The sequence below is a fragment of the Neomonachus schauinslandi genome, chromosome 9, assembly GCF_002201575.2.
Source record: "Neomonachus schauinslandi chromosome 9, ASM220157v2, whole genome shotgun sequence".
In the NCBI taxonomy this organism is placed as follows: domain Eukaryota; kingdom Metazoa; phylum Chordata; class Mammalia; order Carnivora; family Phocidae; genus Neomonachus; species Neomonachus schauinslandi.
Genome location: NC_058411.1, coordinates 121877932 through 121900218, shown reverse-complemented (window position 1 = coordinate 121900218; position 22287 = coordinate 121877932). Strand labels below are relative to the sequence as shown.

The 22287-nt window shown below is 46.5% G+C and overlaps 1 protein-coding gene across 1 annotated transcript in view; it reads right to left on the bottom strand.

Annotated features, from left to right (window-relative positions):
- OTUD7A (OTU deubiquitinase 7A) overlaps positions 1–22287 on the bottom strand; it is a 201426-nt gene that overhangs the window by 20357 nt on the left and 158782 nt on the right. Inside the window, exons 8-9 of the mRNA XM_044918299.1 lie at positions 9448–9575; positions 6790–6939 (exon numbers count right to left, since the gene is read on the bottom strand). Of these exons, the coding sequence (XP_044774234.1) occupies positions 6790–6939; positions 9448–9575 (278 nt within the window). The remainder of the gene's footprint in view (positions 1–6789; positions 6940–9447; positions 9576–22287) is intronic.

Sequence of the window (22287 nt, the reverse complement as noted above, 5' to 3'; positions counted from 1 at the left end):
CTTGGGCTCTGTATACACCAGGCGCCCTCCCCTTCTCTTCTCCACTTAGCGATGCCCTCTCATCCTCAGCCTTCCAGAGCACACATCAATTCATTCTCAGCTCTGGACACCTGGGCCTCCTCCGTGGGGCTAAGGGGGCTTCTTGCCAGGGCCAGGGCTAGCCAGTGCACATCCCTGCTTAAAGTGGGCTCTGCTGGGCTTGCCACATGGTTTGTTCTGCGAAATGCCACCTCCGCTGGACGGCACCTTCATCTCTCCTCTCTGAGCTGAATCCCTGGGGTCCTCTTGGTCTCAAGGTTCCTCTCCATGTGACTGTGCACACGCTGAGGGTAGGTGCTGCCTGATCACTGCACCTCCCACGTAGCATTTGCACAGTCAATGCTCACCCAGATGTACTGAGCGACAGCTGACTATCTGAATTGCCCTGGGGCAATCAAATCCTTCAGTTATTGGTCATAACACTCTAGTCAGGAAGGATATCAGGACAGAGCAAAGGAAGTTCCAAAGAGAGGCATAATGCACAGCTTGCAAGTGGGGAGCAGGTCATGGCTAGGTCTTCCTGCTGACACTGCCCTTGCTCCATGCACCTGACTCTGGTTGGCATCTGTTTGGCAGCCACGTGTGATGTGAGAGAGAACCTCTCTGCCACCAGCATTGGGTTCAGGCTGTGGGAAGAGACAGGCCTTATGGTGAGGGGACAGGAGAGGAAACTGGGGGGGATTCCCTAGGCCATATCTCTCCCTCTGGCCTCCTCCCGGGGACCAAGACCACAGAAGATTGGCAGAAGCACACTTTGGTCTCTCACCAGTGAGCAGGCATTTTCCTTTCTACCTTCTATAAAAGTCCCAGTAGGCATTTTCTTTCTCCTTTTCTTCGCCTTTAAAAAACATTTCAAACAGAGTTTGAAGAAGTCCCAGGTAGGAGTCACGACATCTAGTTCAAGCCCCATCTGCTGGTTGGGCCAGGTGACTTGTGCGAGTCCCTCCTGTGTGGGGCACAGCGGGTGCTTTGGGCCAGCTGACCTTCTTCCCAGCTCCGACATGCCCTCATCCTGGACATGGCGGTTCTATGGGGAGGGGGCAGGTCAGAGGTGTGCAAGGCACCTTCCGCTCCACTGTTTATTTCCCATTAGCTCTGGTTCTGGGTTGGAAGCCAAAGTAAGATGTCATTGAATCTGACTGGTCCTCAGTGGAAGCAGAAGTGAGTCACAAGCTTTGTAATGTCTCCACCCAGGCACCCAGCTGGGCATCCCGCAGGGCAGTGTGTGTGTGTGTGTGTGTGTGTCAGGAGAGGGGGCGGGGTAGGGGATCAGAGCTGGGTTTCACCTTCCAGGTAGGTGGCCTGGGAGGAAAAGATCTATAAACATCTGGGACACTGCTGATGGGTCAAGGTCTCACATGGGAAAGAGATCCCAAGAGATCTGAGAATAAGCACAACTGTTAGTTGCTCCCAATAAACTCTGAAAATACACTTAAAATTTTTTTAACCATGTTTTATGGTATTTGCTGATTTGTGTTTAGACTTATCCATTCACTTGGGCTTGAAGACTTTGGTATGCTCATTCTGTCTGTATTAGTTTGCTTGGGCTGCTATAACAAAACAACACAGACTGCATAGCTTGAAAAACAGGAATATATCTTCTCGTGGCTGTAGAGGCTAGAAGTCCAAGATCAAAGTTTCAGCAGGAATTTCCTTCTGAGGCCTCTCTCCTTGTTTGTGGGTGGCTGTCTCCTGCCTGTGTCCTCATGTGGCCTTCCCTCTGCGTGTGTCTGTGTCCTTATAATCTCTTATAAGGACACCAGTCAGGTGGATTAGGGTCCACCCACATGACCTCACTTTACCCCTCAAAAGGCCCAGTCTCCAAATACAGTCACATCCTGAGGAATAGGGTTAGGACTTCAACATATGAAGTCAGCCCTTAACAATGTTGTTGCTTCTCCCTTCATGATACGCGGGGAGACCTCAACTCAGAGCAAAGTCCCCTCACCAGTTCACTGAGGGAATATGGGATTCAGGCTGATCCTTTCCAGCTATTTGCCAGTTTCCAAAGTTATGTGTGGCACCAAGCATCCTGCAGAGGCGATAAGTGAGCCTTTCTCTGAGTATCATTATGAATTTGTGGACTGAAGAATCTTTGTCATATTTCTGCCCATTCCAGCTATGATACTCACTGTCCCTCTTATCCTGTGGGAGCCTTGTCCACTCAGCCCAGAAATCCTTCTAACACCACCCTGGTGGTTTCTGAGGATGTCTTATTTTCTTCCAGGACAAGATGCTCTGGGATCTTTGTGTATACTTCCTATCCTGGATCTGGCCATGCTCTCAGACACAGGTGTTTGGGGGCAAACTGGACCTGCTTGATGCTGGGGACGGTGGCAGTGGCTTGTCCTGCATGGAAGGTGAGGAGGCTACAGGGTGGGACAGAGGGGCTTAGACAAGTGCCTCACTTGTCCCATGGGGCCTGCCAGATTCCAGATGGTTGGAAGACAATGAACATCCTTCCTATCTATGCCACCTGAGCTGGGTTTTGGTTACCTGCAGCTGAAGGGGTTCTAACAGGCACCAGGGAGCCCTATGAATGGAAAGAGAGGCATGGCAGGACAGGGCCAGGGAGGAGAAAGATGGTTTTCCTGCTAAATCTCCTAAATCTCCTCTCCCTCAGCTGCCCATTCTTATGGGCAAGGACGCTAGCTGGGGTGGTGACTTTAGCATCTGCAAAATCTTCCTGTTTCCACAAAGGTGCTCTCTGGGGTCAGAGTAGCAGCCTGAAAGCACAGAGATACAGAGACTTTCTTTAAGGATGGAGTGCGAAGCCCTAGTGCCTGGCCAAGTTCTCAGTTCAGAAGGGTTTGGAAGACCATGGGTCCAGAGCTGCGCTCCTGTCCGAGAGGGTCCTGGCACAGGCCCAGTGCTTGAGGAGAGAAAGCCTCTGAACACGAAACTGCGAGGTGGCATTCAGATGTGGGGGGCACAAGACCGTCTAGTCAGCTGCCTGGCCCCGGGTCTGGCTTGGAGCAGGACCCCCAGTCCCCTTCCCTCCTGTGGGGGCACTGGCCACTGGCAGAACTGCATGGAGCATGCACCACCCTTTACCTGTGGCTGCCCCTGCACCATGAGATTAAAAAGAATTGAGTGGTGCTGCAGGACAGCCTGCTTATCTCTCTGCACTTAAAGAGAATGGGTTTTCTTTTATGGAGTGGGGCACTGATAGCCTCATGCACTACGGCTTTTTAGGGCATAGAGAGCCCAACAGCCAACAGTGATTTATTTCCAGATAAGGGCCCAGTTGGAAAGAATTCATTTCTGTACTTTTGCCTTTCTCCAGATATAAGGTACTCATCACTGCCAAAAGAAAGAGCACAATCCAGATGGAACTGCTAAAACATCACATTGCCCCCTGATTCAGAGCTGGCTCACCAAACCCCCACTAAACACCTCGCCCCCTCCTTCCTTTGCTGTACTCCCTACTTAGACTGCTCTGCAGCTGGGAAACTGCAGGCGTGGAGCTCAGTTTTGGTTATCAAGAGGCCAGCACAAGTCCTTGGGGAAGGTTTACCCTTAAATGAAAAGTTAAATTTTCATGAAGAGAAGGTATTTGGATGTGATGGCTGGAGTGGCAGCAGCCATTTTGTGACCATGAGGATAAAACCACAGGATAATAATGGTGGAACAGGGAGAGGCTGGGAAGCTGAATCCCTGAGAACATTTAGAGCAGCTGTGCCAGCCCTGGACAACCCAATTCAGGAAGGACTCCCTGTTATAGAGGTGGCAGTGGCCCCTTTCCCCTGTGAGGCCCTTGCAGCCCAGTGCTATTCAGAACACATCTTCCCTTGGGGGCTTATAGCATGGCTTTCTGTGGTTGTTTCCACTTCCCTTGGCATTATAAAGGCTGAGAAGAGAGGCTGAGTCTGTTCCTTAGATGGGCTCCTGACCTCTCAGCTTCTCTCCAATACCCCCAACTACCAGGCAAAAGTAATAACTGAAATGCTAGGATCTGGTATTTGCAAAGAGGCCCCTGCAGTGTCTGCTGTAGGCCAGGAAAGCAGGACAGCACCCCTGAGGAGCCCAGGGGTTGGCTTCCTCTGGTGATGGCTCCCTTGACAGGTCCTCTCTATTCCTCCCACCTTCAACAGATCCTTTTGAGTGGGACACTGGGCACTAACGATGGCCAGGGAGGGATAGAGTCAAGACCTTTAGGTTTATCTTTGAAGCAACACTGAAGGATCAGGAGACAGGTCTGCCTTAGGATAGGCAATGCTGTTTCCTAGTGATTACTCGCAAGGCCACTGAGGACTTCAGTGCATGGAGGGACTGTCCTGCAATGGTCACTTCATAGTTAAGTGGGGATGTCCTTCAGTGGGGGTGAGGGGATCAAGGGCAGGGCAGGGAAGGTGAGCGGGTTCAGCATCTGGGGAGGTGGGTGTTACTGCCCTGGCCGACAGACAGGAGGTAGGCTGGGAGGTCCCACAGCAACCCTCGTGCCACACAGCAAGGAAGCAGCAGTGCCCAGGCCTTTCCATGCCCACACTCTTACAGCATATGCTTGCTGTACCACAGCGACGCTCGTTCAGCAGCCCAGCACTTCTGCTCACACCTAGTCTGTCCCCTACCAGCCTCTGGACATCACACACAGCTTCCAAGACTAGTTCTAACCCACCTCTCTCTTAGTCTCTCTGTCTGTTCTTCCAAACTGGAATAATGCTCCCTTCCTGAATGCAGCTCATGCCTGCTTGGTGTATATCCCGCCTTGTACTATGGCTTGGTGGGGTTGCCTTTCTCCCCTACAAGGTAGTGAGAGCCCTAAGGCAGGGATGCCATCATCTTTGGGGCCCCCAAACCTGAATGTAACAGGAGCTTTCCATGCATTTACTGAACTAACCCTTGGCCCCCAAAGAAATGCTGCAGGACCACTGAACTTCAGGCTGATATGAGGTACAGGGAGCAGGGTCACTAGCTTGACAAGGGTGCCACAGGGGACATGTTGCTAGCAATACTTAAAGCCTAGAAGTCTGCAGAGCCCTTGTGTTCTCTCCAAATGTATGAAGGTCTGACATGCTGCACAGAAGTTGCCCAGCCGGTGGGAGCCACTTATGGCTTTGCTTCTGCTTGTGCAGAAGGTGGCACTGGAGTACTTGCTTTGCAGTGGATCGTGGGGCCTGGATGGGTCAATGTGCAGCGCTGGCCACAGGAGGACAGTGGAGGCAGGGACGCCCACTGCTCTGAGGAGTAACCCAGTGGGCGGAGTTGCAGCAGCCCAAGGCACAGCCACACAGAACCAAGGACTAGGACCAAAATTCACCTTTGGGAAAAGTAAGTTGTGAGAGGTGAAACCACTCTCACCTCTGCAACACTCCCCTGAGCGAAGTCAAGTGACAGCCCCTCCACCTTCATCCTTTTATTGAAGGGCACCTGCATATTCACCTTGAAACACCAAAAAGCAGTATCTGGAAGGCCTGGAAGAAAGCTCAATGCCTTCTGTGAGGAGGGGGCTGGGCATCTGAGTCCCCTGCTCAGCAACTAAAGATGCCAGCCCTGGGACTTTCACCTTCCCTGACTGCAGAGAGTCTCTGGACAGAAGGGCCTAGATCTTGGCTGGGATCCCAGGGCCTGAAAAAGGCCCCCCACATCGCCCAAGGTCTGTGGTAAGCATTGAGAAACCCACAAAGGCCAAAAGGCTGAGAGACTACAAAAAAGGCAGAAATGCCTCTCAGGCCTTCACGGCTAAATATTGCTTTCTGTGACCCAAGTGAAATGTCTGTAAATGGTGTGGAAAAATGATGTGATATTCCCATTACAGCTGCAGCAACCCTGCTCTCCTTTTCCTTCTGGGACTCACATCGCTGCATGATTAGCCACCACGCATTTCCTGAGACCACATCCAAAGGCAGGGACCCTGAAACCGTCAGTCCTGCCTGTCTTTTAGTCTCTTGGGGGACTCTCTGTCTAAACCAGAAACAGGAGTGACAAGAGGATGAGTTTCCCCCTCTTCACTCAGCTAGTCAGTAGTTAACACAAGAAAACAACAACCATTCCAATCAGAATCCCACCATCTCCACAGCAAAGACACATATCGCACTGATGGAAGACAGGCTCCACATGAGTGTCTGACTGGTCGCCTGGAATTGTGCAGTACACAGCCTGTGCAGCTGGCCTGGTGAGCCTGTCTGCAGCATGGAAATGACTATTTGTGGGAAACAGTTGTAACAGTTTGAAAGAAAATATCAACGTTTTGATTCAAAAGCTTACTCTAGAGCAGAGCTTGGCAAAGTTTTTCCACAAAGTGTTAGTTAGTAAATATGTTAGGCTCGTCAGGCCACACAGTCTCTGTGGCTACTACTCAACTTTGCCCTTGTAGCGCAAAAGCAATAGCCACAGATAATACATCAGTGAATGAATGTGGCTGTGTTCCAATAAAACTTTATTTACAAAACCAGGCAGTGGGCCATAGTTTGCTGACACCTGCTCTAGGGACTTAAAAAAAATTGCCTCTAAGATGAATTATATCCATATAAAATATATATACATGTGAAAGGGGAAAACAGTAAAGGCTCTTTAAGTGTGGTAGGAATTATTAATTTGCTTTGTATTTTAAATGAAAAGTTGTCTTTGACACTGTTATTTCCAATGATAACATTTATACATACATACCCATCTATATGCCATAGGCACACAAAACCCCTCACTGTGCATGGGTGTGCTCTCCATGGAGGACCCCACTTTCTGCCTCCCCGTGCCCTCTGATGCCCACCCCTGCCCTATACATTGTCTCTCAGGTGGCGGCAGGCATACCTTGTTCTCTTTGCTGATCTCTCTGCTCCATGGACACGAGGGCAGAGAAATGCGCTTGATCGTAGGCAAGAACCAGAGGAGAGCAGTGGCATCTGTTGGGAGGCACCTCCAAGGGCAGGTAAATCCCTCCGAATGGGATTGGAGCAAATGCTGTGGACAGAAATGGTGAGCGCATGTGGGGCCTGAAGGGTACATGGGTGGCATCCCTCACCACCCTGCATGATGTGGTGGGGCAGAGGGAAGGGAGGGTGGTCTCAGACCATGCCTTAGGTGTCAGCCACTCCATCCACATGGCAGTAAGCTGGGTGTTGCCCACTTGGCAATGGGTGAGGCTCACGGGTACCAGGGGGATGAGACCTGCAGTCCCATGCATGCCCAGGGAACCCCTCACTCCCTCCTGCCTCCATGGCAGAGGGGTGGCTCTTGTCAGGCTGTGCCCTGGGGACAAGTGGGACAGGGGTGAGGGCTTTTTGCTGTAATCTTCCCAGGGACAGCCTGTTGTCCTGAGGCCTGCACAGGTGACCAAGAACTCACAATGGTCAGCAATGACATCCACTGATGACTGCCTGGAAATCCGTGTTTTTCTGGATGAGCTTCTTCCTCTCCGTGTATTCATGAAAGCATTTGTATACAGAACAAAATCTTTGTTTGCTTGTTCTACATTTTGAGAAGCTATTCTGTTGAGTTCAAAGGAACCAACCAGAAAACTCCAGAACCAAATTGTGAGTCAGACGGGAAATGAGAGATGGGGATTGGCTCCTTTAGCAACTGGGACATAATCATGTTCATTCCCTTACTCATCAAAGAGAGGGAAGAGAGACTTAAACCCTCACTGAAATAGAATAACTCCCAGAAATATCTGCCCTTGTACAGCATATGCTTTTTAATCATAAAGAACTTTGCCTCTTGGCCTTGGAATCGGTGACTCACTCACTGTATTTCTGTGAGCTGAATGCAACAACAATCAGTTCCGTGAGGCTTTTGAGGAACTCTTAGGTTTCCTTCTACCCACCCTGCTTTATCCACATTGGTTTTTTTTTTTTTCAAACAATCTGAAAAAGTTTTATTTTTGTTCTTTTACTTTAAAATCTTTTATTGGAAGCAATAAGCATATATTGAGGAATGTGGGCTCCAGTATTAGATCACCTGGGTGTTAATACTATGTAATTTTCTTTTTATTTTCCTAACTGTGCAATTTTCTTTTTTTATTTTCTTTTTAATCATTATTTGATGTACTATATGTTGGCTAATTGAACATAATAAAAAAAACACATTGGTTTTTGGTTGTGTTTCTGCCCACGGGCTGAGAGGTGGGGTAGGTCCACTTTCAAGAGGGCTGTACTCTTGAGCACAGGTAGGATGGAAAGAAGCATGGACCCAGCCTTGTAGGATTTGATGGGTACAGGTTCATGTGCCCAGGGACCCCAGTGAGGGTCCTCGCTCTGCACCCAGAGAGGCTGAAGACCTCAGCAGCCCCTGTCGCTGGGCTGCACAGGGAGGGAAGTGGCACTGGGCAAGACCAATGTACTCCCAGCTCCTCCCACCATGATAGCCGTGGCCCCACTGGTCTTCTTTGGCAGTTGTGATTTAGCATGAAGACCCTCATCCTGATTTGTAGGACTCTCTGGAAGCCCCACGACTTTTGTTAAGGCTTTGGTTTAAATTTAAGTTAGGCTGGAGGGATAAGTCACTGTCTGGCATTCGCCTAGCAAGGAGACCTTCTCAAGAAGTGAAGGAAGGGAAACATAGCGCCGAAAGGGACTGGCTCGTGTTGGTAATGGAAGTGAAGGAAGGTGAAAACAGTGTGGGAGGGGCTGGAAATGGGGAGTTTTGTTGAGAGGCTGGGGCAGTTGCACTGGGGGTGACCTTTCTGGCCCACCTTCCCTGGCCCCTCTTCTTTTCCTCCTCTTTAGGTAGCATGGCTGCTCATGGACTTCTCAAGTGGCCTTGCCATCACTCTGGCAGAAAGGCTGCCCTGGGTTGGCCTGGTTCCTCCAAGGCCTTAGTCGAGGCTGGGGCACATTGTGTAGCCTCTCTCGGCTTCAGTGTCCACCCTGGGAGGGTGTGGGGAGGGCCGAGGGAGAGAGCACATGCAAAGGGGCCGTGAAAGCCAGTGCTTGGCTCTTGGCAGGGGCGGGCAGGCGATAAGCAGCCCTTGCTGTCCTTTCCTTCTTCTTTTCCAGTCCCAATTCTGCCCTGTGACTTCACGCTTTCTGTCTTTTTTTCCCTTTGACATACATAGGCTGCAGAGGGTAGGAGGGGACTATAGTGGCTGGTGGCCCTGGGATGAGGCCTGGCACCTGGAGGGGTGTGGGCTGCCTGCCTCACTCTGAGCACATGGGTGGGGGCTGAGAAACCCTCTGGATTTAGTTCCATCTGTCACTCAGACAGATTTCTCATGGCCACCTGCCATTGACACAAAGTCTAGATGGATGGGTGGGTGACCAAGAGTAACCCCTCCTGCCACTGGGGAAGAAAAAGAAACACATCAAGTCAAGGAGAAATGAGAAATACTACAAACTTCATCCATACACAATAAGGCTCTGTAGCTTTCTGGGATCCTCAACTCGTACATTAGGCTGTCTCTTCCTTAACTGGGATGTTATGTTTTCTGGGTCATGCATCATATATGGCTGTTTTATTAATGTATCAACTTACCTTCTCCACCTGAGTCCCTCAGCATCGTATCTGCTACGACAACTATTGGTCTTCTTAATATATGGGCGAGGACAAACACATGGAACTCCTCTAGACTCTCGTACACGGGGTCCTCAGAGTTGTCCACACTAGGAGACAAAGCAAAGCAAGCCTGAGTTAGGGTGGGGGATGTTGAAGACAACACCCTCCATCTAGGTCCTACCTCCATGGACCCTGCCTGTTGAGGCCCACGGAGGCCACCTCCCTGCCACACCACCCACTGATGGCAAAAACACAAGGCCCAGCTCCTCACCCCACCCTGCGGTAGTCTCAGGGGACAATGGGAGAGAAGCTTCTGGTGATGGCTGCTGGCCACCTTTAAGACAAGATCCCCCTGGCGACAGAGGCAGCCCACCCAGAGCACATGGCAACATGGGGACTTGTTATCTGGAGGCATTTAACAAGGATGCAGTGGGGGCAGGATGGATGGAGGCTTCCTTTTTTGGGTCATTCCTATGTCCAGCAGCTTGAGCTGAAGCCTTACTCATCAGGAGCACAAGTGTATCTGTGCACGTCAGGTGGGCTGGTGGGGTCCATTGCTACAAAGATCTGGGGCCTTTCTAGGAAACACTCCCCCCAGAACAGAAGAGGGCAGTGAGAAGGTTACCTGGATTTCAGTCCTCAGACCAGGAGGGGAGCAACTCTGACCCAGGCTACTTGGGCCCTCCACAGCCCACACCCCTGAATCATGTCTGAGGCTCAGGGAAAGAGTTGGCTCCAAGAAATGCATTCACTTAGACTCAAGATATTTGGATAGAAGACTGTAGCCTTCATGTCCTTCAACAACCCGGCCACCCCGAGGGAAGAGCCCATCGAGACGAGAGAGTTAGAGCTCATAGCTTGATGGGGCCTCTGCAGCATCCATGGTGCCAGCCAAGGTGGCAGCACCCACACAAGACCCTCAGGTGGCATCTGGACTTGTTCTGGAGCACTTGGAGGATGCCCAGGATTCACTGAGGGAGGTCTGTGAGCACGGGAGCAGGCAGGGCCAGAGCTAGCAAGTGGGGTCCTGCTGGAGAATCCAGGGTGGGGGGGCCTGGGGAAACAGCTGTACATTCATAGCCCACAGCTAACTGCTTGAATTACTTCTAGAACAAAAACTGTGACTCTTCAGGAATGCATCAATGACCTGGGAAGTTTTTTTTTTAAGATTTTATTTATTTATTTGATAGAGAGAGACACAGTGAGAGAGGGAACACAAGTAGGGGGAGTGGGAGAGGGAGAAGCAGGCTTCTGGCAGAGCAGGGAGCCTGATGCGGGGCTCAATGCCAGGACCCTGAGCCGAAGCGAAGGCAGACCTTAATGACTGAGCCACCCAGGCGCCCTGGACCTGGGAAGTTTTGTTGTTGTTATTGTACCTATTTTTTTAAAGTTTGTTTGTTTGTCTGTTTATTTATTTTTGCTGACTCAGAATGCTTCACTTTTATACTTAAAAATACTTGACAACAACCAAAAGATGACAAAAAGTTGTGCATATAGTATAAATTACTTTTTTGTTTGTTTGTTTGGAATCATTTGAAAGTAACTTGCCAACCTGAAATCCAGTACCTTGGAAAAGTTTAGGTGCATATCCTACGAACAGAACATTCTCCTACAAAACTACAATACAGTCATCAAAATCAAGGGTACGTCCAATCACTAACACACTGATCGTTCTACTCACCGTGGACAGACCCTGGTCACAGTCTGCCAACTGTCCCCAAAATGCCTTTTAAACAAAGACTCCAGCGTGCCGCTTTTAGCTGTGGTGTCTGGTTAGACTTCTTTGGTCTAGAACATTTCTCAGGGGTTCCTTGACTTTCGTGACTTTGACACTTTTGAAGACTACGGGTCTGGTATTCTGTAGCATGTCCTTAGTGTGGGTTCCTCTATTTCCCGTGATTAGATTGTACTGGATTATGCTGTGTCCTTCTCACAACGTCCTATCAGGTGGCCTGGGCCTTTGGACTATCCCATTACTGGTGATGACTTGGACCACTCCCCTTGGACCATCTGCCAGGCTTCCCCCTACAGAGCTACTCATTTTCCCTCCATCATTAATAAACATTTTGTGAGGAGGAATTTCGAATCTATGCACATATTCTACTCCTTACCAAATCTTTATACATTTATTGGTATCACTATGGATTCCTGGCTTCTATTTCATTCAATGAGTTATAATCCATGAGTGGTGATTTTGATGCTCAGACATGCCCTGCTTGAGTTAGTGTGGCTCATTCAAGCTGTGTCCTTGTAACATAGCCCCATCATTTTTCAGAGGGCTTCCTAGCCTTCTGACACAAGAATATGGTCCAGATTCATCTTTAAAATTTTTTTTAATTTAAATTCAGTTTAATTAACATATAGTATATTATTAGTTTCACAAGTAGAATTTAGTGATTCATCACTGACATTTAACACCCAGTGCTCATTACATCACGTGCCCTCGTTAATGCCCATCACCCAATTACCCCATCCCCCCCCACACCTCTCCTCCAGCAACCCTCAGTTTGTTCCCTAGAGTTAAGAGTCTCTTATGGTTGTCTTCCTCTCTGTTTTCATCTTATTTTTCTTCCCTTCCCCATGTTCATCTGTTTTGTTTCTTAAATTCCACATAGGAGTGAAATCATATGATAATTGTCTTTCTCTGACTGACTTATTTCGCTCAGCCTAATACCCTCTAGTTCCATCCATGTCATTGCCAATGGCAAGATTTCATTCTTTTTGATGGCCGAGTAATATTCCATTGTATATATGTACCACTTCTTCTTTATCCGGGTTCATCTTGTACCTTCTCTGCTTCAGCCCTGGATTCAGCCATTTCTCCAAGGAGTTGTTTTTTGTTTTTTTCTTTTTTTAAAATAGTGGATAATGTTGTTTAGAAGCCAAAATATAATCATCACTTTTGGGATGTCATTGCTTCTAGACTCAGTGAATGGAGTGAAGGCACGTGTGTTTTGTGTGTACACTCACATATGTACACAGATACTTTCATCTGTCATCTCTCTATTAACTTGGAGTGCACTGATAACCTCCCATTCCAATCCAATACCCCAATGTTAATTCTACTCATAACTCCCTTCTCCAACAGTGAGAAACCTGGTTTCTATTTATCTTAAACTATTTCCTTACTTGGTCAATCACCCCATATATAAGCAATTCCCCACCTCTGTTGCCACCCCATCCCCAAGTTGTCCTCTTCACCCTACTGGCTCTGACACTCTGGCTTTGGTCCTCTGGGTCCTACCAACACCCCCACCTGCCCATTGCAGACGCTCACCTTGCTTTGCCACACTATATGGCTTTAGGACTTAATTTTTCAGGATGGCAAGAGAAGTGGATGAGGAGTATTTTAAATACACATACACATGCCAAGTCTAAACACAATGCTTGTGGGTGTGCTTTTAAAAATATCCCAGATGAGGGCGCCTGGGTGGCTCAGTCGGTTAAGCGACTGCCTTCGGCTCAGGTCATGATCCTGGAGTCCCGGGATCAAGTCCCGCATCGGGCTCCCTGCTCAGCGGGGAGTCTGCTTCTCCCTCTGACCCTCCTCCCTCTCGTGCTCTCTGTCTCTCATTCTCTCTCACAAATAAATAAATAAAATCTTTAAAAATATCCCAGATGATTATCCTGTCCAGCCACAGCTGAGAGGGAGGCTGCTGGGTATGTGAGGTTCAAGTGCTTCCAGAAGCTGCTTGCTTGTCCCTGTCACACAGTAAGTGCTCACAAGCAAGTGGACAGCTGAACAAGATAATAAGTAGCACGGACAGGAGGGAACACAGAATTACAACCTGCATACTCAGAGAGAAAAATATCTCAGTTAGAAATGTGGAGTGTTATTCCTTCCGTAATCCAGTGGATGGAGAGGTCAGCACTGGAAAGAGATGAGGCATCAGAGAGTCAGATATTAATGCTGAGAAGAAGGAATGGCAAGGGGAGGGGGAGCTGAAAGCAGTTCTGGATTCTCAGTTGCACCTTCACTCCATGACAGAACACTCTGATCTCTAAATAGCTACACAGAAGGGGCCTTGCTGCAGCAACAGTGCAAGGGTTGCAATTACGAGACACCACTGTATTCTGCTCATGCAAAATTTGAAGCAGAGCCGTTGTATTTCAAACTGAAAAACCACCCAATATTTACCGAGCACTTACTATATGCTGGAATGGTAAAAGGCACTGCAAAGGCCCTCAGGTAAGATCTGTCCCTCCATCTGTCTAGCCATCCATCCATCCATCCATCCATCCATCCATCCATCCATCCATCCACACACACATCCATCCATCTGTCCATCCACCCACTTGTCCATACACATACACATCCATCCATCTAACCACCATCCATTCTTCCACCCATCCACCCATTCACTTGTCCATCCATCCATCCACCCATCCACCCATCTGTCTGTCCATCCCTGGTTCTGTGCCAGGGCTATAGCACAGAGTTGGGAGAGGATGATGGAGAAGAGCCTGGAGCACAGTGACCTTTCTCCACACTGGTTGTGGGGTTGAACAGGAAAGCCAAAGATCAACTGTGAACCTTCAGTGACCCGGAAGCTGGCAGAGAAGGTCCCAGCTGCACCCTAGGGGCAGCTTGAGAATCATAATGTCCTTCCCTCCTTGCTTCTAGCTGCTTGCTTACATGTTTTAGGGAGTGTGTTTGAACTGTGGGGGGTGGGTGCTTGTTCTGCACTTACTCCTCAACACCACAGCCATGCTCCAGTACTTCTGGAACCTTGGTGTCTGATCCTGTTCTGTTGAATTCAGGCTGAGAACACTGGCTCAACAACTCCTCAGGCTGTTCCGATGTGCAAATGGGATCATTTCTGGGATGAGACTTTGGAACTGTGACCTGCCCATGTGAATTACTGTGATTGAGCCCACTGGCAGAAATCAGCTCTAGTGAAGCCAATCCTGAAAATTCTCTCCACTTCATACCCAGAGGCTTAACATCTTCTTGTGAGCTCACTGAGAAAACGTTAGACCTGGGATTGTAAACAGAATCTGGCCTTTGGGAAAAGACAGGTAAAAATCCCTAAAATTGGTGTTTACTGGTAAGAAGACTAACATGCAAGTATAACTACTTCATCCTCAAAGAGACTGTGCATGCCCCCAACAACTTCCTAATGTCTCTGTGACATAACACACGCACTCATCACCCTCTTCTGCAACATTACCCAAGGAGAGAGAAGTCCTGAGAATAAGGCCACACCATCCACCTAGTGAAAATCCCCTGGGGAAGATGGGGTGAAAGGTGACCAGGGCACAGGCCAGGTTGGGAGCTTCCTCCAGGTAGGCATGAAGCAAAGATGGTGGCGTGAGGTCCTGATGGTATCTCAAGGTCACAGAGGATGGTGGCAGGAGTCAAAAATACTGGGCAGATTTGGGGGTGCCCTGGCTTAAATGGCAGCCACAACCCTTGGAGACCACCCAGCAAGAGCCCATGTCATGGACAAGTAAGCCAATCTGGGTGGCTAACAGGGTCTCACTCAAGGGCAGTCACCAGGCCACACAGAGGGGCAGCTTGGGCACAGGCCTCCTAGGATCCTCCCTGTGTCCCACACCACACCTCCCATTTTGTTCAGGAAAATCCTGATTTATGCATCTGGAGTGGTTGGTACTCACCCTCCCCCCACCCCCCGGCCAATGCACCAGTTTGGATGTAAGTTGTGTAGTCACCCCATCTATGGAGACATAGTCGCTGGTTTTGGTGTACCCTTCCATTTAAAGATATAAGATCAAGATAGTTAGATTCTATACACATACATATACCCTCATCTACCTCTAGGTGTAAGGGCATTACTATTCTGACCCTTACTTTTCCCTCTTAATGGTGCATCTCAGAGATGCTTCCAGCACAGTAGGTGGGTCCTTCCCCCTCTCACAACGGCACAGCACTCCCCCCGCACGTGTCACCAGCTGCATTTCTGAGTGGTGGGACTCAAGCTCCTCCCCCATGCAGGGCTCAGAGCCATGACAACACCTTTGATGAATTGGCATGTAGACTTAGGGGGCTGGTGATTAGAAGCCAGGGCCCTGAGCAGAGCTGAGGCCAGCCTGTGCCTGCTGTGGGGACCAGAGACTGTGTCTGACTAGAGGGCCGCCTTTCAAGAGATTTCCTAAGGCACATTGTAGGCAGCAGAGGTTCTGCCAAGAGCTATGGCCTGGGAAGCTAAGAATGAAGAATGGTTGCACTCCTGGCACTCTGAAGGGGCCAAGTTGGTCTCGGGCTCTGACAGGGGCTCAACAGCAGTCAGGTGGCTTGGGGGTGAGGACTCATCTTATTCACTGGAATCAATAAGCTGAGGTCAATCGTGTGACAAATATTTACTGAGTATCTGTGATAGGTGTAGCACCGTGCTGGGTGTGTGTGTGTACGTGCACATGTATGCACACGTATGCAGGTCTAGGGGTGGAAACACTCAATTAACAGATGATCAAATAAGAAACTACCAGGTATTAATAAACTCAATGATAAAAAGGTGGTTTCTTTAGACAGGAAGTTCAGGGAGTCACCTGATAGATGGAGAGTCGACTTTAGTCTTATTTCTAATTAGAAAAGTCTTTAAAAATTAGACCTGGATTCTACATCTTCAAACATGAGAACCAAGGATGTTCAAATGTTTTCCTGCTTGGTTTGCTGGTGGAGGTCAGAGAACTGTAAGGAATACTCATAAGAAAGCTTCCTGTCCAATGAGAGGACAGGCCCTGGCTTTGGAGTGCCAGACTGGGGTGTGGGCACCTTGCAACAGAGAACACTACTTATTTTTCCTTAAAAGACTCAAGTTCCTGAGACCGTACATCATGAAATCATTTAGGATTCCAGGTATTTCTGAAAAAGGCCAATAAAGAAGAAATGCAGTAAACACACTACAAAATTGGGTAAACATAGCAATGAAATTGCAGAAACAACTTCAGAGGGAAAGCAGAATGAGAAACACACAAGAGAAGTGGGGAACCAGGACACGAGATGCCCTGTGGGGGCTGCCCAGGGGTCCTCGAACTGGCCCCCTTTCCTGTGTCTCTTTTTCTCCCTGCTTTAATAGCCTCTCAGCCTCCACTTAACCTGTCTCACCAAACGGAGAACAAATAAGCTTTTCACAAAAGTTATTTTTATCACAAATCTCAAGATAAGTTGTTAATTCCTGCTCTCCATACCTGTTTCGCATTTGTTAAGAGCGTGGGTTTATGTTTTTGGCCAGTTCTAAGTTTGGATTCTGGCTCTCTCTTGTGAGTTGTGGGACTTTGGGAACTGACCTAATTTTCTGAATCTCGGCTTCTGGATCTGTCATTGGCTATGCTAATGACGGTTTCACAGCCAACCCTGCTAGACACATGATGTAACACTTAAGTGTGTTCAGTAGATGACACGGCTCTAATTCCTGCCTGACAATGCTGTCCCTCCTCACTTCCTAGGAAATCCAGATCCTTTGGGAAGCCCACAGCTCCCTACTCTGGCTCCCAGCCTGCCAGTCAAAGGGGTGAGCACCAGACCCATAAGGGGAACAGCCTATTTTCCCTGCCTTCTAATGGGTCAGGTCTAGAAGCTGGTGTCACAGGACCTGGGCAGGAACATCTCCCCTGGCTGTGTGTGGCAGCACAAATGGTCAGCTCTATGTCTGCTGGTCCTGGGTTCAGCTCTGTATGTACATAGAGCATAGCAACAGGTGCCCAGCCCTGAGCTGGGGTTGGAAGAGAATCAAAAAGAACCATTGGGTTTGGCTGGCCATCAGAATACTGCAGTCTGAAGGAGGAGGCAATATAAAATATATATGAGCCCTGGATGAGGCAGGGGCTCAGGACAGGGTGATGTGCACAGCAGTGCAACATTTCTCTGGGCAGAGCACAAACAAGTGGTAATTTAAAGAGACAATGCAGAGGTGCCCTCTCCCCTAGTCCTCTGAGATGTGGGGTCACAGACACAATCCATGTTACCGAAGAGTTTAAAACACAATAAAGTAAATACATCTTTTGGGAAAGTAAACTTTGAGAGGACTATAAACACATTCCTCCTTTTCCTAACCCATAGGCCATTTCCCGCACAAAAATAGCTGGATCCCTTTCATGATCTTTCCATTATTGACAGCAAGTAAACAGAATGAACATAGCAGCACCTAGAAATCTGTCTTCAGGGTTATGACTTCCCAAATTTTGAATCAGAAAGGCATTCTGGAGTTTCTGAGTTGTTGCTGAGAGTCCAACAAAACACATCAAACTTTAGGGGAGAATTTGGTGCGTAAGTTACCTTGGGGAGTCAAAGATGTTCCAGAACAAGAACATTGCCTTTTGAATGGAAGTATCAGTTCAAGGGAGCTGCCCTTCCTAATGGTCTCCAAGTGAGGAAGACCAAGCACATCAAAGGGAATTCCTGCACGGACAGCCCCATTATTCACTCAGATTAGTTTTAATACAATAGGAACATGTAAAATTCTTGGCACAGGCTGCATACCCCCAATAAGTGTGGGAGCACAACTGAATCTTTGCCAAATCATACAACTTGTCACTATGGATCTGGCAGGATTAGGATTAAGAAAATGCTCAACTGCTAAACTTGGTGGGAATGTCTTCTGATGTGTGTGTACGGATGGGGGATGCAGGTGAGGATCAGTGAGGACACAAGTTGCCAAGGTCCCTCTCAGCCTACCTTGTCTACCCCACCTGCTCTGTTGATCTAGAACTCCTGTTTCATCTGTCACAACAAAACCTCTAGTCTACCACCTTGTGTTTGACTCTTGTTGCTGCGAAGATCAAATAAGAACATTCCACCCCTCCTCTCCTCCTGAACACAACCCTCCCACCTAGACAGAATGCATGGAAGAGTTACTGGAAGGTTCTGGAAGGTAAATAGTAGAAGATAGATTGGGAAAGAAAACTGAATTTACATTTTTTTTAACCCTCTGGTATTCCCAGAAGCAACATATCCTGAAACCCACAAGTGGGCACTGGTGAGGGGACAGAAGGTGTCCTCTAGTTTGAGAGTGAGGAATGGGAACTCCTAAAACTCAAGTAAAGCATGGAAATCCCCATTTTTTTCTTCTCCCCTTTCTCCCATCCTCCAACTCTCAAAAGCCACTGGGAGCCATGAATCTAAAAGAGAGGAACCTTCCTCACTGATCAGTGGAGCTGTGATGCCAAGAGGGTTGGGAGAGGCGAACCCCGTTTTGTTTAATATTTTCCCCTCTCTGTCCTCTTGGCCATTTGGCCCAGGATACAGGTGCAGTTATGGAACTGTATGGCAGAGTGCTCTAACTAAGGTCCTAGAACTCTGGCTGGAGGACAGAAAATGGAGTTCTAGAGAACCGAAAAGTACCTGGAAGATCATGGAAAGGGAGAACTTGAGAAAACAACCCCATGAGGTTTTTATGAATTCCTGGACTCCCCAGCCCCCAACCCTGAGCTATACATGTATAGGTTTGGTCCTAATTAGTATACCAAAGGCTCTGAGGACTGACTGAAGAGATTGTACCCAGGTCACAGACAGAGTAATGTAGCTGAATAGGACTGAACTGACATTAGAACCACAGCCCAGCAAGTACAAAATACACATCCTTGTAGAAAGCACATGGAATCTTCACAAAGTTAGACCACAGGCTCACCTCTTCACAAACTTTGACAAATTTAAAATAATTTAAATCACACCAATTATGTTAATAGGCCATAATGCAATTAAACTAGAATAAGTAAAGAAAGACAACAAAAAATCTGTTACACAATACACTTTTAAATAATTCAGTGGTCAAAGAAAAGTTCTTAAGGGAAATTAGAAAATATTTTAAAAATTGTTGTATGCACCTAATCAGTGCTTAGAGGGAAATTTATAGCCTTTAAATGAATGAGTTCTCAAATCAATAATATAAGTCCCCACCTGAAAAAAGTAGAGAAATTAGAGCAAAATAAATCAAAGCAAGCAGAAGGAAGGAAACACTAAAGGTAAGACCAGAAATCAATGAAACTGAGAACTAAAAAACAATAACCAACTAAACCAAAATTGGTTCTTTTAAAAGATCAACAAAATTGATAAAACTTTAGCAAGGCTGACAAACTAAAAAGAGAAAGACACTAACTGCTGAATTTGGAAAGAATGAGGGAATATCACTAATGATCCCCAGAGACATTAATAAGTTATAAAAGGAATATTGTTAATAATGCTATGCACATAAATTCAACAACTTAGATGAAATGAAAAATTTCTCAAAAAGAAGCTACCCAAATTCACTTATTTCTACTTTCTATAAGTATTAAATAAATTGAATTTATCATTAATAGCCTTCTGAAAAGGAAATTTTTGGTTGCAGATTGATTCACTTGTGAATTCTCCAAACATTTAAAGAAGAAATATCTCTAGTTCTGCAAAATCTCTTTTAGAACATAGAAGAGATTAATGCTTCCCAATGCGTTCTATGAGACTAGCATTCCTCCAAAGCTAGACACAGACAGTAGATTATAAAAAGAAAAACTATATTCCAATAATCTCTATGGCCACAGATGCAAAAATCCTCAATATAATATTGCCAAATTGAATGAGCAAAATAAAAAAGTTCAATACACTAAGAGTTCATCTCTGGAATGCAAGGCTGGCTCAATAGTCAAATATCATTCAAGGTAACCCACAAAATTAATTAATTAACATTAATTAAAGAAGAAAACCCCCTACATGATCATATTAATTGATGTAGAAAATTTATTTGATAAAATCCAACATTAATTAATGATAGAAACTCTTAACAAAAGGAATAGAAGGAAACTTCCTCAACCTGATAAAAGATATCTACTAAAAACCTGCATTAACATCATATTAATGAAGATTTCTGACTAAGATTGGTAACCAGGAGAGAATGTTCTCTCTTACCATGCCAATTCAACATTGTACTAGAAGTCCCAACTAGTGCAGAAAGTCAAGAAAAACAAAGGCATACAGGTTGGAAAGGAAGAAAAGAAAACTAGCTCTACTCACAGATGATATGAATGTCTATGAAGAAAATCTGAAGGAATCTACCAAAAAAGTCTCATAAATGTAATAAATGAGTGTAGTAATATCACAGGATACAAAGCCAACACAAAAATCAGTCACATTTCTATAAGTAGCCATGTACAATTGCAAACCCAAATTACACACACACATACACACACACACTATCATTTACAGTAGCTCCAAATGGATTATTCAGATATAATTTTTTTAAAGATTTATTTTATTTTTTATTTTTTTTAAAGATTTTATTTATTTATTTGACAGAGAGAGAGAGAGAGACAGTGATTGAGGGAACACAAGCAGGGGGGAGTGGGAGAGGGAGAAGCAGGCTTCCTGCCGAGCAGAGAGCCCAATGTGGGGCTCGATCCCAGGACCCTGGGATCATGACCTGAGCTGAAGGCAGACGCTTAATGACTGAGCCACCCAGGTGCCCCAAGATTTATTTTATTTTAGAGAGAGCGAGAGAGAGTGAGCACACACATGAGCAGGGGGAGGGGCAGAGAGAGAGGGAGGGGAGAAAGAGAATCTCAAGCAGGCTTCCTGCCCAGCATGGAGCCTGACTTGGGGCTCAATCCCATGACCATGAGATCATGACCTGAGCCAAAATCAAGAGTCAGATACTTAATTGACTGAGCCACCCAGGTGACCCTCAAGTATAAATTTAATAAAACACATATAGGACCTGTATGCTGAAAACTATAAAATGCTGATGAAACAAATAAAAAAAGATCTAAATAAGTGGAGAGACATACTGTATCACTGCAACACATGGAAAAAGATGTGTTAGAAGACTCAACATTGTAAAGATTTTCATCTTCCCCAAATTCATATATAGATTTAATGTAATACTAATCACAATCCCAGCAGGATATTTTTCAGATACAGATAAGCTGATTCTACAAATTTATATGGGAAAGCAAAAACAAACAAACAAACAAAAACAACCCCAAACTAGAAATACTAAAAAAGAAGAAACTTGGAGGAATGATGCTACTCAATTTTAAGACTTATAAAATGACACTGATCAACAGGGTGATATTGTCAAAAGATGGACACATATTTCAACGGAAAATAACAGAGAATGCAGAAAAAAATACCTACAAAAATAATACTAATTAACTTTTGACAAAGGTTAAAGGATTTCAATGATGAAAGAATAGTTTTTTTCAAGAAATGATATTGGAAAATTGGACATCTATATGCAAATAAACGAACCACTCATCTGTTCCCCATCATGACAGTTTTGCTTTTTGGATAATGTCATATAAATGGAATCATACGGGGTGCCTGGGTGGCTCAGTCAGTTAAGCATCTGCTTTTGGCTCAGATCGTGATCCCTGGGGTTCTGGGATCGAGCCCCGCATTGGGCTCCCTGCTCAGCGGGAAGCCTGCTTCTTCCTCTCCCTTTTACCCCTCCCCTCACTCATGCTCTCTCTCTCTCTCTCTCAAATAAATAAATAAAATCTTTAAAAAATTTCTAAGAATCTGTAAAACTGTATTTGAAAGTGGTTGTACCATTTTCTGTTGCCAATAACAGTGTATGAGAGTTCCATTTGCTCTGCATTTTCACCAGCACTTGGTATTGTCAATACATTTTCTTTTCAACCTTCTAATACATGTGTAGTGGGCTTTTCATTTCCCTGATGGGGCTTGCATTATATTCTTAAAACTGAGAGGATCCTGGTTTACTCCTTGCCTCCCAAAATTGTAGTGGTTGTGTTGAAAATTGCTTAGTAATAATTCATTGTAAATGCATTTAAGATAATTCCTCTCAATAATTCATTATTGACCTAATGTTTACAAAGGTTTTCAAAATTTGAGAGGTGAGTAAAGGGAGATTCAGGGAGGCTGAA